The sequence below is a fragment of the Sardina pilchardus genome, chromosome 15, assembly GCF_963854185.1.
Source record: "Sardina pilchardus chromosome 15, fSarPil1.1, whole genome shotgun sequence".
NCBI classification, from domain to species: Eukaryota; Metazoa; Chordata; class Actinopteri; order Clupeiformes; family Clupeidae; genus Sardina; species Sardina pilchardus.
In genome coordinates, this window is record NC_085008.1 from 7,949,397 (window position 1) to 7,965,091 (window position 15,695).

General features: G+C 45.0%; 1 protein-coding gene across 1 annotated transcript; it reads right to left on the reverse strand.

The window, feature by feature from the left end:
• Positions 1-1,911: 1,911 nt before the first annotated feature.
• Positions 1,912-15,327, reverse strand: rorca (RAR-related orphan receptor C a). The gene is made up of 10 exons (XM_062555841.1): positions 14,999-15,327; positions 9,418-9,503; positions 9,051-9,192; positions 8,002-8,574; positions 7,162-7,283; positions 6,909-7,041; positions 6,506-6,613; positions 6,218-6,328; positions 5,930-6,042; positions 1,912-5,700 (listed from the first exon to the last, which is right to left on the reverse strand). The coding sequence occupies exons 1-10, from the start codon at positions 15,003-15,005 to the stop codon at positions 5,539-5,541; spliced, it is 1,557 nt and encodes a 518-aa protein (XP_062411825.1). The 5' UTR covers positions 15,006-15,327; the 3' UTR covers positions 1,912-5,538.
• Between the last annotated feature and the right edge of the window lie 368 nt (positions 15,328-15,695).

Sequence of the window (15,695 nt, forward strand, 5' to 3'; positions counted from 1 at the left end):
CGTTTTCCCAAGCGCCACAAGTGTATCCCACTGTTATATAGATCTGCCAAATTGTTGCTTTGCCCACTCTTCATGTGAATGAATCAGATTTGAAGGACTGACAGTAAAAAAACAGCAAGATTTTGCTACAATCAGAACTGCACTCTGTAGTTTGAAGCATAAAACTTGACATAATTTGCTTGCAGCCTAATAATATTTGTACAGGGCCGAAGGCCTCACCAAGTTAAAGCTAATAGTTCAGGCTACATTAGTCATTAGGTAGGTCTAGCCTAGACTATCAGCTGTTAAGAATGATGTTGGGTTGGCTCTCCAATATAAACTTTACTATTTAATAGCCTAATCCCCAGCTGTGTTTTGATTGTGAATTTCTGGTTTCTATTCCTCCGTTTTAATTAAGTTAATTCGTGTCGTGATTTTGCTTGGCTTTATTTGTTTGTTTGTTTGTTTGTTTGTTAGTTTATTTATTTATTTATTTAGAAAAAACATATTTACAGTCTTATTATCTGGACACCTATTGACACTTTGTTTTGTTCTGTCATTTCAAGTGTGTATGTGTGTTTGAACAAAAAATCCTCGATAGAATACTTTACACTTATTTGTATTGTGTCTTTGTCATACTTCGTCATATTTAAATATTTCCCCCCCACTTGCAAATATTTAAAAAAAAAAAAAAAAAAAAAAACGCTTTTCTGAGTTCACAAAGTAAAATGAGATAATGCCATTCTTGTGGCTCTCCGGCACCCACAACTGGTGAAAAGTGGAATCGAGCTCATTCAAAATTGTCCTGCAGGTGGCAGTATTGTACTATCTTAATCTTCACGGTCTAAATAGGCGGCGTTTCGTCTGACAGACCTATTTTTCCACAACAATCTCATCTCTTGTAAACATGATGTTATATACAGTCTTTGCAAATAATTCCTCTACACTTAAACATTTAACTTTATTTAGTGGCAAAGTCTAATGGCATAGCCGATAAGATTTTATTTGGCATCTGAGATAATGCATAGGCCTTCATGTTCTTTTGGGCCAATGTTGTTTCTGGCTTTATAGCCTATTTATGAACATCTCTACAAGTAATAGAAAGAAAAAGAGTTTGCTCTGTATGCTTGCATTTGGGGCACACACACTCAAAAGCCTGGTCACTTTTGCTTCATCTCTTGCCCCTTATATCCAAAGAAAACACCCATGAACTTGACCATGGTCAGAGGATGTCAGGGCCTCCGATGATGGCTTGAGTCTGGATAAGTGGGATGGCATCTACGGGAAACTATCCTTCCATGAAGGGGAAGAAGGCAGACTGTAGGAGAACTCCAGTGGGCCCCTGTTTACTCCCCTCAAGTTGATATGTCCCTACTTACTGTCTCAAGACTCTATTCGATTACCGTCACTAATTAGATTCATTTACCTTCTCTGGACATTCTATAGGCCTACCACAGAGACATGTGTTTTTTGTCAATATAGCTCACTCATATATTACTCAATCTTTGTCATGCTTTAATTAGAAACATGTGTGTGTGGAGACTGTAAGCTTATCTGCAGGAGATAAAATAACTTTGTTCCTGGAGGCCCCATTTCTGCATTTCATCATCCCACCTCTCACGGTGCTGCTATGCAGGGCGCACACAACCCCAGCCTCGGAACCATCACCTGAGCCTCATTTTTGAAGGGATAACAAAGAAAATATTCTGGTCAGAGGAAAACCTCCCCAAACCTACTTCAGCTTCTCATGACTGGAATAGAAAAATGCACTCAGTCTCAGAAAAAGAGAATACTATGTTTTTTTTTCTGTAAAAGATCTTTATTACATTCTTAAATCCACATATCGGGATCCCCATTGTACAACAATACCATTTAAAACATGTTTTTTAATATCTTATAATTTGTTTTTAATGTCATAAATTATATTTATTAAAATCTACATGTGATTTTAATAATCTCAAATAAAATGAAAGCATGACAGACAGGGGATCAAGACAGGAACAAATTAAATCCAGCACTTTAGCTGCTAACATCTGCTGAGAGTCAGCATTCTGGCAGCTGTAGCACTTGATGTAACTTAACCCCAAGTGAAGAGACTCTTCTTTTTAAAAAAAATCTTTAAAAAAAATAGAATTATAGTTCTCCAAGACAAAATGAGAACACTACATCGGTGAGGAAAAAAAATACAGAAAATGACAGAAATGAAGGAACAAATGATCACAACAAAAAAAAACCCAATACAAGATTCAGAGATTAAAACCCACCGCATGTGTTTCTTACACGTGCGATGAATATTTTATATACTTATGTTTTAGATCCTATAAACTTCTACGCTTTCAGGCTCAAACGTCCTGCAATTATATTGATATCAGACAGGGGTAAAGTCTTTGATACTTCGGTGATTAACATTCACGAGAACATCTACTGTACACAGTGATCAAGGTTTAAGGGCTTCTATTCGGTGCAAGGTGTCTTGCTAGGCTAACTGAAGAAGACACTTTTTCAGACAGAGAGCCCAGCTATCTCCCTGAGTGACTGCGAGTGTTAATGTAATTGCACACACCTTTTGTCAACTGCATCCACGGACAGGGGAAAGAAAACGTGGCAGTTTGTATTTTTTTTCTTTTTCTCAGGGCTGCAAGTTACACTTCACAACATACAATGACAATCTAAAACTCTGGACACTCATAGCACGTACACTGATACAGTCCTACACGGCCTTTTACAAATCCACTGAAGCCAGTTAATGCTTGACTGGTGTCGACATGGTTTGTCTGGTATGACTGTTAACTGTTTGCCTGCTGGAGTGCTTGTATGGGCCAGAGAAGCCTCCATTTGGACAAGAGGCTGTACTCTGGAGAAACTGACTGAAAAGACTGATTATTGCACAGTCCCATTATTATGACACTGTCTTGAGCACCCAGAAAATAAAAACGAATATATAAACTCTCATCAAGTTCATCAAGAAAACAAAACATATACAGTAATGGAGAAGGGCACTGTTCCAGCAGTGCAATACGTGAAACGTTCTGCAGTACTTTCAAAGAGCTGAACAGGAAAAATCCAAGTTTAACCACTATCTTCAGTTTTTGTTGACACAATGAAAAAGCTTTTTTTTTTTTTTTCGTACTGTAATCTGGCCCCAAGGTTCATCTGAAATTCCCCTCAGAGGGCCTGGTCGTTACAAAGTGTTTTCCTGCCACGCCAAAATCTCTCAGTCAGAGATATGCATCTGCGGCTAGCTTTTGCAGGACCTCCCTGTTTGTACGCACGGAGGCTGTGAACACTCGAGTAAGCCAAAAGGCCAGGCTTTTACAAACACTGTACAATGTGGACGAGAAAAAAGATCTGATAAAACCCTCCTAGTCTAGAGTTTTAACAAACTGTGGAAAAATACATCTGCATAAAATAGATTTGTTTCTTCGTATTGTCCTTTGGTAGCTATGTAAAATATGATCTATATATTACCTAAACATATTAATCCCTAACTCAGGGGGGTAGCTGATGGCTCTGTCAACCCTTAGGTGCGCCATAAAGTGTGTCTGGTCGAAGGACTGAGCGACAAGAGGAAGGTGAATATACAACATGAACACGATGCTGACCCTGAATCGCATTATCACTCTCATACATGAAGCAAAAACACAGGATTAACACATGTGTGAGAAGAGAGAGAGTAGGACAGCACACCTCCTCAAAGCCTGTCTGTTTTTTTTTTCTTTTTCTCTTTTTCTTCACCTCTGGTTTTCCTTTTCTGTCTGTCTGTCTCTCTCTCTCTCTCCCATCACCCAAGTTCAAAGTGTCCGGCTGCCTCCGCTGCTTTTTCTAAGCCACAGTCTGGGCACCACTTTCCCACAGTCTTCTCTTGACTGGGGATTCTTGCGGCACTTCTTGGGTGGGGGGTGGTTGGGGGGGGTTGCGGAGGAGGAGGAGGAGGGGGTGGGGGGGTGGCCCAACATTCCAGTTGCTTCTCTGCTCCGGAATGCTCTTTTCCAGCTGGAGCCTGCCCTGCACCCTTCCGTCCATCTCTCATCTCTCTCTCCATCTCTCTCTCTCTCTCTCTCTCCGTCTCAACGAGGTAGAGCCCCAGCCAAAGTCCTGCATTAGTCTGTGAGTCTGAGTTGGTGACACTTCCAGAGGGGCCTATGAGCAGCAAAACCTGAGCGGGGTGAGGGACCGAGTGAAACCAACCAAGAGGTCTCGTCTGAGCGCTAAGTCTGTGGCAGAGTCGGTGGTGGAGACAGTCAAGTGTACGTGTGTGTGTGTGTGTGTATGTGTGTGTGTATAAGGGGGAGGTCTTGAGTCAGTAAATGGTCTTTCATCTGCCTCAGGAATTCACCTTTATCAACCTACTGTCAAATTTTAAAATGCCAATCACTTTTCTGTTCTGGCTGCCATGATTAACGGGATGGGGTGGGGGTGGGTTAGGACATTCACACTGTTCTGGTATTTTATCCTCTGTCTAAACCCTTCTCATTCTGACAATGTATACTATATATGGATATATATATCTCTATATATAAATCTATCCCTCTCTATATATATGCTTTTCATTTCCTGTAAGATTTTCAACTAATGTGAGTGTATTTATAAATTAATGCAACATTAAAAAAATATGTATTTTACTCTCTCACTTTCTCTCACGCACACACTGTCCAAGTGGCATTTGAAAGGGAAAAGGAAGTGGGACTGAGGTTATCGATCGCATTTGAAAACGAACAAAAACAAATAAGAAAAAAAAAAAAAGTTTAAAACACTGGTGCGTGAGCCTGTGCATGGAAACACGCTCAGGTCAGCACCGCAAGTGCTTTCGTTAGTGTTGCATGTGCAAGAACGTGGGTCAGCCTGTGTGACAGTCCGGACCCTGGGTCACTTACAGTGATTAACATGCTATAAAGCTTTTTTTTTTTTTTTTCAAAAAAAGAGAAAGAAGTGTTACATCTGCACTGCATGGTTTTAGTTTGATCTTGGTCCCTTTCAACTGTTTTGTTCATAAGGAGGAGATAAACATTGAGTGTAAGCACTCCTGAGGGGACATGGTTAAATCCAATCAGGTGTTTATACGTCTGCCTGGCTTGGCTGAGCAGACCGTGGGATGATCTGGTACTGTGCTGCATGTCGGTAAGGTACATTCAATATGATCTGGACTAACATGAGGAACAAGAAAACAAGAGCTGTGTCGTCCTGGGACTCTTCTCTGAGATCCCAGACTCAGCACAATAAAAACCTGACACCAAATGAGTCTAACCGGTACACGAAAAAAAAAGAGAGATAACATCAGGTAGCATGCACAGTAGCCAGCGACTAATGTCCTTTAGATCGGGTGAGAACGGTAACGTGGACCTGCTCATGGCGCAGTGCAAGTTAGACTCAGGGCAGGAGGTCAGGCGAGGGGGGGTGTTAGTGTGTCCTAAAGTGTTCTGTGCAGGATTGTCGTTGAGCTGCTGGTTGCTTTCAGCCACTTTATTCTGACCCCCCCCCCCCCACCCCCACCCCTTCTCTCTGTCTCCATCCCTAAATATCTGTTGTGTCTGCCAGTCTCTCTGTGCCTGGTGTGGGCCTCTAGCCCTCGGTGGAGTCGGGGAAGTTAATTTCGCTGCAGAAGACCTCCCGGTAGAGTGGTGGGAAGCTGTAGGCGGTCTCCGGGTGAAGCAGACGGAAGAACTCCAGCTTGTCGATGTGGAGATTGCAGATGGACTTCATCATGGGCAACTTGGACACCATCTGAACGGGGACGAAGACGAGGGGGTTAAAAACAGGGGTCAGAAAACTGGCCTTTTGTCTCTGCCCGCTGACCAAACTCCAACTGCACAAGAACTGTGACACATTGCCAAAGTTCAAAGATCAGCCTATTGCATCACTGGAACAAGCTGTGTGGCATTTGTTTTCAAAAAATATTAATGTTTCTTGGAGAGGATGAAATGCAAAAAGGAAAATGAGAACTCCACGCTACCTTTGTCAGTTTCTCCTCTGAAGCACCATTTCTGTGCAGACTGTGTTGCAGTGCCAGGTACACTTTCTCCTGAAGCTTCTGCACCTGCTGCGTGTCTGTCAGCCACAACCGGTCTGCCAAGGAAGGAGGGAGGGAGGGAGGGGGAGAGAGAGAGAGAAAAAACAGTCAGCCATCTTCCATCTCATTGCCTATCTCGAATAGCTGAGTCTCAGAGAGAGAGAGAGAGAGAGAGAGAGAGAGAGAGAGAGAGAGAGAGAGAGAGAGAGAGTGCATTTTTGGAATAGTCACCTGGGGATAGGAGCACGGCGGCGCTAAATAGCGCCATCTCCTCGTCGCTGAGCTGCAAGCGGTTGAAGCCCTTGGCCAGCTCATACACGGCGTTCACAAGGTCATCACAGCCTGCAGGGGAGCACCCAAGAAGCCACATTTACTACCACTGTCCCTGCGTCACTCGCCACAGTAGCAAACACCATGAAAGCAAAAACAACATCTGTGGTGGACTCAGTGCTTGTTTGTGTCAGTGTGTACTTTGTGGTGGCCAAGTTTGTGCCTGTGTGGAGGAGGGTGAAGCCGCACCTAAAGCTTTGAAGAGCTGGGGGCCGGCAAACTTGCTGTCGAAGAGCAGTGTGTTGTGGACAGGGTTGTAGGCACGGCACATGCGAATCAGAAGAACATCCAGGCAGCCTGAATAAGAAATTCCATTGAGGGGAGAGATAGAGAGATGAAGAGAGGAAAGAAAAGATAGCAGAGAGAAGAATAGAGGGAGGGGGGAGAAAACAGGAAGAGAGTTTGTTAGAACATGAGCAGCACGTCTTAACCACACTTTCTCTCTCCTCACAGTAATCACACGACTATCTCTCAACATGACTGAAACCACAAGAAAAACAACACCCTCCCCACATCACAGCCGACTCCTACACAGATGCAGGCCAGCGCAGGGCCACTGAGCACCATCTGAGCACCATCTCCAGACACTGACCTGCTTTCAGGAGAATGATCTGGTCGTTCTGGCAGAGGTCCATGAATCCAGTGATGCGCTTGGCGAACTCCACCACGTACTTGATGGCGTTGGTGACGTGAATGGCGCATTGCTGCCACATCACCTCCACGGGCTAGAGGGGCAGAGAGAGAGAGAGAGGGACCTATGAGCACACTGGAATGCTGGGTAATGTAGTCCACTGAGGAGTGTGCAGTGCAGTGCAGTGAACAAGGCGTGTGGGGCATATAGGTACCTTGTTCTGGAAGCAGCGTGTGTCCTCTGCGGTGTAGGTGTTCCAGGCGAGCTTCTTCAGCTCCTCTGCGCTGTACTGACTGGTCTCCATGTGGGACTTCCCCACATTTTGGGTGATGCGTTCTATGAGAAAAACAACAAGAAAGGGGAAGATGAACAATACAGCACTCTACTTGAACATGGATATGTTAAAACTAGTTTGTAACTAAACTGTAATAAAACGATCCAAGAGTTGGAAGAGTGTATGACAATCTATTCTACGGCAATAAACTTTTAGTAGAAGTGACTCAGTACGCCCTTTGCATAAGGGCTTAAACACAAAGCTTGTGAGTTATTTGGGTTCACGAGAGCGTCTCTACTGACATTTGTCATAAACTAGTCCAGTAGCCGTGGGATAAAGTCAAAAGGCATTTGGCTGAATGCCTTTCACAACCACAGTAGCTGGAGAGGCAGGAACAAGCCCACACTGAAGCTGCAACTGTAGCGTTGCCTGATTAGAGTCTCTCCTCAGGGCCAATGGCTTGTGCCCTACCAAGGTAACACCATGCCAAGGGCCTGTTCACTGACTTGAAACTGCCTGCTACTAAGTCATAATAGATAAATGCATGCCGTCATAATACAAATATGACCTTGAAGTCACATTAATCTCAGCAGTTTCGGGTCAGTCTGACAACCTCTCTCTGTCCTGTGTGTGTACAAGCATGATTTTGTGTGTGTGTGTGTGTGTGTGTGTGTGTTCTTGTGTGTGTGTGTCAGTGCGTACTAGCTAAACTAGAGGTGAATGAGTGTGTGTGTGTGTGTGTGTGTGTGTGTGTGTGTTTGTTTGTTTGTCATGCCTCACCTATTTCCATCATGGAGCAGACGTCAGACGAGTTGTTGAGCAGCGAGTGTGTGAACATGCTGGAGTCGTGCAGCAGCTGGTACTGCTCCTGCTTGATGTGCAAGTTGTTGCCGTTGCCCCCGCGTCCGCCCCCTCCTCCTCCTCCGGAGCTGCCCCCGTCGCTGTACTCCTGCCCGCTCTGCTCGGGCGAGCTCTGCGAGGAGCTGTGAGAGCTGCTGCCCCCGCTGCCCCCGCCGCCCAGCAGCTCCAGGCTGCAGTAGCTGCCCCCGCCGGTCGCTCCACCCTCCGGCGTGAGGGGCAGGTCGAAGAGCAGGTTGTCGGGCAGGTCGGTGATGTCGTCCAGGTCGCTGAGCGCGGCGCTGGAGCCGCGGCTGTAGGTGCGCGTGGTGTGGCTGCTGCCCAGGCCCATGCCGCCGTCGCCCAGCCCGCCCTCGTCCGCCGGCCCCCGGGAGCCCACCATGTTCAGGTTGCCGTTGGCCGCCATGGAGTTGCGCTCCTGGGACTGCTGGTGCTTCTGCACCTCGGCGTACAGGCTGTCGCGCTGCTTCTTGGACATGCGGCCGAACTTGACCGCTGCGAGGGGGGAAAGACAGGATGGAAGAACAGAGAGAGAGAGAAAAAAAAGATGTCGTTTTAATATACATTGTAGAAGTTAACATTCTGATATCTAACACTGTTAAACGATCCTACTCTTGTTCCCTTCTGATGTGTGCTTATTTATGTTGCATGTACACCACCCAACCCTTTCTTTGGCAACACTGTAGAACTTAACGGCCAATAAAACTTCCTTGAATCGAATCAAATTGAGTTTAATTGAATTGAGAGGAAATCAGACAGACCTAAGGTAAACATGTCTGTCCTTAACTGCAGGTCGAAAAAAACAAAAGGAGAACAAGCTGTTCAACTGAGCGCACCTTTTCGAGTCACTCATTAAGCCTGAACCCAGATGTTAATTTTACTATAGAAAATTCCCACAACCGCACACAACACGCCTTAGCTGTAGGCAAAGTGTGTGCTGGGACGTGCGCCAAAAGGACTCGCTCACTCACCGTCGCGGCTCATGCCCAGGTTCAAGCACTTCTGCAGGCGGCAGTGCTGGCAGCGGTTGCGGTTGGTACGGTCTATCTGGCAATTCCTCTGTCGTGAGCAGGAGTACATGGCGTTATTCTGTTGACTGCGCCGAAAGAAGCCCTGCAGGAACACCCGGAAGAAGAGAGAGACAAGGGGAGAGATAGAGAGAGAGGGACAGGGAGAGAGAGAAAGAGAGAGAGAGAGAGAGAGAGAGTATTGGGGGACAAACATGTTGTTGTTAAGGCTTAGCGCAATTGAGGCTTGCAAAACAAATCCTTTAAACAGAAGAGATGAAAACCAAAGAGGCACATTGCGTTATGCAGGTGTACAATAAGCTCTGCTTACTTTGCAGCCTTCGCAGGTGATGACCCCATAGTGGATGCCGGACGACTTGTCCCCGCATATTTTGCAAGGGATCACTTCAATTTGAGCTGAGAAGAAGAAGAGGAAAAATAATCAATTCCCATTTTCCATTTTCCAGGTTGCATTTTCACAAATTCCCCGAACACAACCATAACAATGACACCCTATTTAATTATAAAGACGAGTCAGAAAAACAATTCTTAAAACGCAGCAATTGCAGGGATCATGACATGCTTGCAGCATCGATCCTTGGCCTGCAGAAATTCAATTATCTGCTGTGAAGTGGGACACTCTTGTGCCCGAGGTCCTCGATGTGACAGTGCCAGTGGAAACATTGTGAGAGAGGCGTGTGTAGTACACCACGCTTTTCCACGAAAAAAAAAAAAAAAAACGCACACAGGAGGATGGAGGATTCATTATAGACAATAGACCCACTTCATTCTGATGATTATTCTATTTCTCAATGTAACCTCCACAATTACAGGTGCTAGTGTGTGTGTGGGTGGGGGGAACTCTATTACCCAACATCCTCTTATGTCCTAGTGCCCACGGCTGCCAGAAGTGTTACATTGGGAAATGTTTGAGAAACGCCAAACAATAGTGAAAGAATGGTGTCATTGTTGAGGGGGAAACAGGAGAAGAGAGAGAGAGTAAGGGAGGGCGAAAAACAGAAGAGAGAGAAAAAGACCTCAACAAAAGCAACATATTAGTACACAAGAGTAACAGAGAGAGAGGATCTGAGCCTTCCCTGTGTGGAACAGGCTGTTCTTTTCATTACGGTGTTTATCTAAGTAGCAGGGGCCTGCTCTGTCCCGGAATAGCAGGTCAATTGCATTAGCCGCTCGCCTGGGGTTATGAAGTTTCATCTGCCCCTGCCATCCCCTCTGAGGTCAATGTGAACGTTAACAAGCAAACATACATCAGAGGTTTGCAATGATGAACATAAAATACTCTCAGAGCAACTGGACTGTCTTTTCAGGTGTGTGTGTGTGTGTGCGTGTGTGTGTGTGTGTGTCTGTGTGTGCGCGTCCACGTCCTTTCATTTCCCTCTCTTTCTCTCTCTCTCACTCTCTCTCTCTCTCTCTCTCTCACTCTCTCTCACTCTCTATCTCTCTCACTCTCTCACTCTCTCAGCCAGGCTTTGTGCAGTGACGTAGGGTGTTAGGTAACCTCTCTCATTTGCAGGGAGAGACTGAGCCTCCCTTCTCTCAAGCTAATCAAACATCATTTCACACCTAACCAACAGGCTAAGTGAGACGTTGGGGCACAAAATGCGTCACTCTCCGGAGAGAAGAGAAGAGAGGGACAGCGTTGACAACACCCATCGAGCCGGCCGCGCGGCGTTATCTAACACGGCCCTCGTTTCTGCACATCAGGCATAATCTGAACTGGCAGGCTTTTCAAAGCACACACAATGGTCTGCAAAAAATAGCAGTGACAGCAATTAAATAAATAAATAAGAACACACACACACATATATATATATATATATATATATATATATATATACATATATATATAAATAAATGCACCGTGGAAAGAATGCCTCTCTTTTTCTCTCTCCCTCTCTCTTTATCCTCCCCGTTCTGCGCCTCTTGCCCAACCCCGCCTCCCCCCGCTTACAGTGTTATATAACTGCCGTCTGGCCGCATTCCACGAACATACTCATTCAGGGGAGGTCGCCCTAGCAACGCAGTGACGATCTTAGTCCCTGCCCACCCCTCCCCCCGTCCCATTGGCCGATGGGAGCGTGGCGGCGGCTCTCACTCGCTGACTCACATGCCACTCAGCTGCGCGGCACCGGCAGGCTACGTGGACGAGCTGCTCCACTGACACACTTTCCCACTGAGGCGCTTGGGCCCCAGCCTCGCGAGGCCCACTAATCTGATTTTTTCTTTCTTTCTTTTTTTCCCCTCCCTCCCTCCCTCCCTCTCTAACTGTTGCTCGCTCCTCTTTCTTCTTTGGAAGGACTTAAGGTGGAGCCACAAATCAAAGGACGAACATTTTAATGGGCCACCATGTTGAAACTGTGGTCAAACAGCCATGATAAAAACCGCATAACACAAGTCGAGATTACCGTAAGAGCGTTTGTTAAAACCCTTGGCAGAGGTGCACAGACATGTCAGGGAACACTCATGTGTGTGTGTGTGTGTGTGTGTGTGCATGCTTTTTACATAAGAGCCACGGTGGAAAAAACAAGACAGGGAGGGGGCCTTCGAAATGTCTACAGCATATTCTAAACGGACAGCGTACATTACACTTGGTCTCAACATGAGGCAGCATGCCAAATATTTCACTGTAGTCGGTTTCAGCTGTCCGACAGAACTCATAAAACTATTTTTAATCTAGTGCTCACACGAAGCACTCGGCTCTGAGCACGACCAGAGGCAGCCAGTAGCACTGGCTGGTTGGGAAAGAGTTACAACATATCACACTCATGACTTCGGCTGAGGCCTGCATTTTTTGAGAGGCACCATCTCTCCTTCAGTGAAAACACAGAAGCGGATTTCCAAGCTTTCAACCTGCCAGCTGTGCTCCAAACAGGAGTTACATAGACTTTTTTTTAACACAGTGGCACAGAGTCCAGGCTATGCGGTCTTAAAAATTGTGTAACGGTTGCTCGGTCCAGCTTATCCTGGATGAGTGACACGGGCAGCTGAACTTTCTCTTGTGGTTAGAAAGCAAACCACCTCAAACCACCTTTTTTTTTGGACATTAGCAGTTAACACCAATAAACATCACTTTTTTTCCCCTTACATTGACTCCCTAAGAATCTCAACTCCAGATTCAGATTGCAAAACACGGAAGGGCTAAACTTCTTGAAGTTTTACTGCCAGAGGTATTACACAGACCTAACAGAAATAAGACTAAGTCGAGTAAATAGGCCTTCATTAAGCGCTGAGGATGTCTTAGTGTTCCATCCCTGGTCAGCCCCTGGCAAGCCTCAATTACAGAGGGATTCATTAGGGGACTATGTTTATCTGGTGTAGTGCCACAGGTAATCTGCGGCTTCTTATCACTCCTGAGTGATTGCTCTCTCAGTCCGTGTCAGTCAGTCAGTGTGTCAAGTGCTCCAAATCGGCAGATTCCCGCTCTGAGCAGTAAAAGGCCCGCAGCAGGCCGAGACTTTGGCCTCTTATCTCACCAGTTCAAACAGACCTGCACCACGTCCAAAGGTCCTGTTAGCTTTGCACTTTGAATTTGCATAACATATTCAACCTACATCTGCCAGAGCAAGTTTTTTTTTCACCCCCCCCCCCCCATGCGCATGCATTAACTTATTACAGTACACCGCCTTCTGCATTGCTCTTCACTTTTTTTTTTAACGACCGCTCCACGTACATGCACTTTGCCCGACAGAACTCATATGCCGTGTTTGCAAGGTACATCTGGTTCCTTTATCAGCTACCTGTTTTCTAAACATTTCTGTGGACAATGATAACTTCCCTCCCTCTCCCTCTCTGCTTCGCTCATTGACCTACCTAGGGGCCCGGCCAGTAAAGCTAGAGGGGGCCTCTACTGACACTGATCTGAGTCTCTTTAAAAATGCACAGCGGAGATTGGATTGGGTCATTCCAGTGGCTGACTGAGAGCCAGCAGATTGAGAGGGATGCTAGGTGAGGGGAACGAGGCACTGATTACCTGAGTGGCCTCTAAAATTAGGCACCATAGCTGACATTGGACACGTGTAGTATCTCCCCTGAACCAGCAGATCCAGTGTCTGGTTAACAGCCATTCTACAAGTATTAGTCACTGATGCCGTCATGACATTATGGCAAATAAAGTGACAGATTAATTAGTTTTATCACAAGCTAAATCTGCAGTTACACATTACACTGTGCAAACTCCCCCATGAAAATCTGTATCCTATTCCAGAAAAACAACTATCAATTTTCAGTGGTCCCTACAACTGTCTTGATTCTTATCAACCCTTCATAGCCTATCACAGCGAGAATGCAAACAAACCACATGAATGGCATTTCCTGGAGGTGCCTGCCAAAATTCTCCTGTAATGCCAACAGATGTCTGACACCTCTCTAACCAATGAGAGACATTCTGTTGACATGGGTCCATGCGAGTCTATGCACTTGGCTCAACCACGAGGTCTGGAAGAGTCTTTAGGATACACACGTTCATTCAACAGGAGAGTGCTTCTCACATATATTATGTACTGTATGTCTGCTTGTTCTACGCAAAGAGAACTTAAGACCATTAAGCCACATATGTGTATGTACTTCTATAGGCACTTTTCCACTTTGCATTGTACTTATTCACTTCCTTTTTTCTATATAGTGTGGTTATCTTTTAAGATTGTGTGTTCTGTTGGTGCAAAAAAAGCTATGCATTCCTGCTTTCCTGCTATGGGACCTAAATGTCTAGGCTACTAAATGCCAACACATTCTGGGATAACTCAGACTAGAACAGATGTGATTCAAAGAGTTGCAAATCAATTCCCCTGGGGAGAAAAATCAAAACATTGAACTATCTTTTCTGAATCACTAATTTGCAATATTGCCATTACACCACTGAAGGCGCTATTTTTCATTAAAAAAAGACCGCGTGGCATTACAGTAATACTTTTGCAAAGTTTTTATTTATTTATTTAAATAACTAAACTTCTTTTTAATAATATTTTTTAAAAAATGAGCCTCTTACGATTTAGAAAACTATTTAAACCACACAAGTTCACCCAACTCCATGCCTATTGTAGGTGCCTCAATGGCGCTACACAAGCCTCAATGACATAACTAGGTCAATGGAACAGTAACTCTCCCTCTCCCTCACACTGTCGGCCATGCTGGGTTGTCGAAAAACAACAACACGCACACCACACGCGATGCAGCCGCAAGCGCTACCACCTGACACAGTCGCAAAGAGTGCACCCCAAACCTTTTTGCGCAATCCGGGGAGTACAACATCCATGCTGACATGACATACAGTTGCAATCAACATCATATTTAATCTTGGTTTAAACAAGGGATCCTTACATTGATTTGACAACCTATTGGACAAAACTCAGAAGTAATCGTTCCCAGCCTTCAAATGCCTAACTTGTCTGTCTCAAAAACAGACATAACAGGCTCATTAACCTGTCCAAAGAGCAATCATTTCGGGGGGAGAACAACCAAACACTCCTCCGTCACTCTTACATAACGAAGTTCGCATGCTGGTGGTGACCGGTAACTACATCATAACATTTCGCCAGGATTCAAGTAGGCTACTCTCCCATATCTTTCTATGCAAAGACCAACGAACCCGCGAAAAGTTTCAGATATAATATTTTTATGAATGTAGGCGATTTCGTTTACCATAATATTTCACAAAGCCAACATACAAATGTCAAACCTCATGGTCGACTGACACTTTGCTGCGCTGTCGTTAATCCGTCAGTAGTTAACGTTATGCATGCTGTATTGCTAAATTACCTTATGCGCACTTGACATTATTTTAAATTGCTACAGTTATTATGACATTGCAACAATTGCATACAACATGAATAATAACAACCTGATACAATTATAATAAATATTGACATCATTTGTATTTATTTCTTAAAACTTACCTCTCATGTTGCTGGTTTATTATCTGCAAGTCATAGGACTCCAAAGCATGTGAATCGTGAAGAGAAGTATAGATATCAGTAAAAATATTTAGAGCTCCAAAAAGGAGCTGCGGATAAACATAAATACAACGAATCCTCATATGTTTCCGTTTGTCCGAATAGCACAAACAAGTGTCAAAGACGAGACATAAATTGGTGATCGGCTGTAATGTTAATTCCGTTTCATCCGAAGAGCTACTTCTCCGACAAGCGATCGTTCGCGGCAAGCAATAAAACAATGCACTTCTCTTCCCCACCTCTTTCTCTTTCCTTACCCTCTACCTCTCCCTGGCTTTTCGCTCTAACCTACATTAGGCGCGTGGACCGTCACATGATCTCGCTTCGCCGGCCCGCCTCGTGCCCATGGCAGTTGCGCGCCCCCGTTCGCGCGCTTTAAGGAGGTTCGCAAGCGCTTGCATGTATGAGAAAGTGTGGCAGTGTGTCACCGAAACAGCATCGTGGGAACTTTTCACGCTCTTTGGCTTTCGGTGACTCCTGATGATATAATAATTTGATAGGTATATTTCGAAGACAATAACATAGGCTTTAAATGCTGACGAGGAAATGGCAACAGTCCACACCAGTTTTGACATAAGTGTGGACTGAAGTGAATAGGCCTACAATTTCCACTAAAACAAGTTAGCTGTAGGCTATTATG

Bases quoted from the DNA above. Each gene is read 5' to 3' on its own strand.
- rorca (XM_062555841.1), bottom strand. The intron at 9,193-9,417 runs GTAAGCAGAGCT...GTGTTCCTGCAG, and splicing joins TCACCTGCGAAGGCTGCAAA to GGCTTCTTTCGGCGCAGTCA. The intron at 6,329-6,505 runs GTGCGGCTTCAC...GCTCCCCTGCAG, and splicing joins CCAGCTCTTCAAAGCTTTAG to GCTGTGATGACCTTGTGAAC.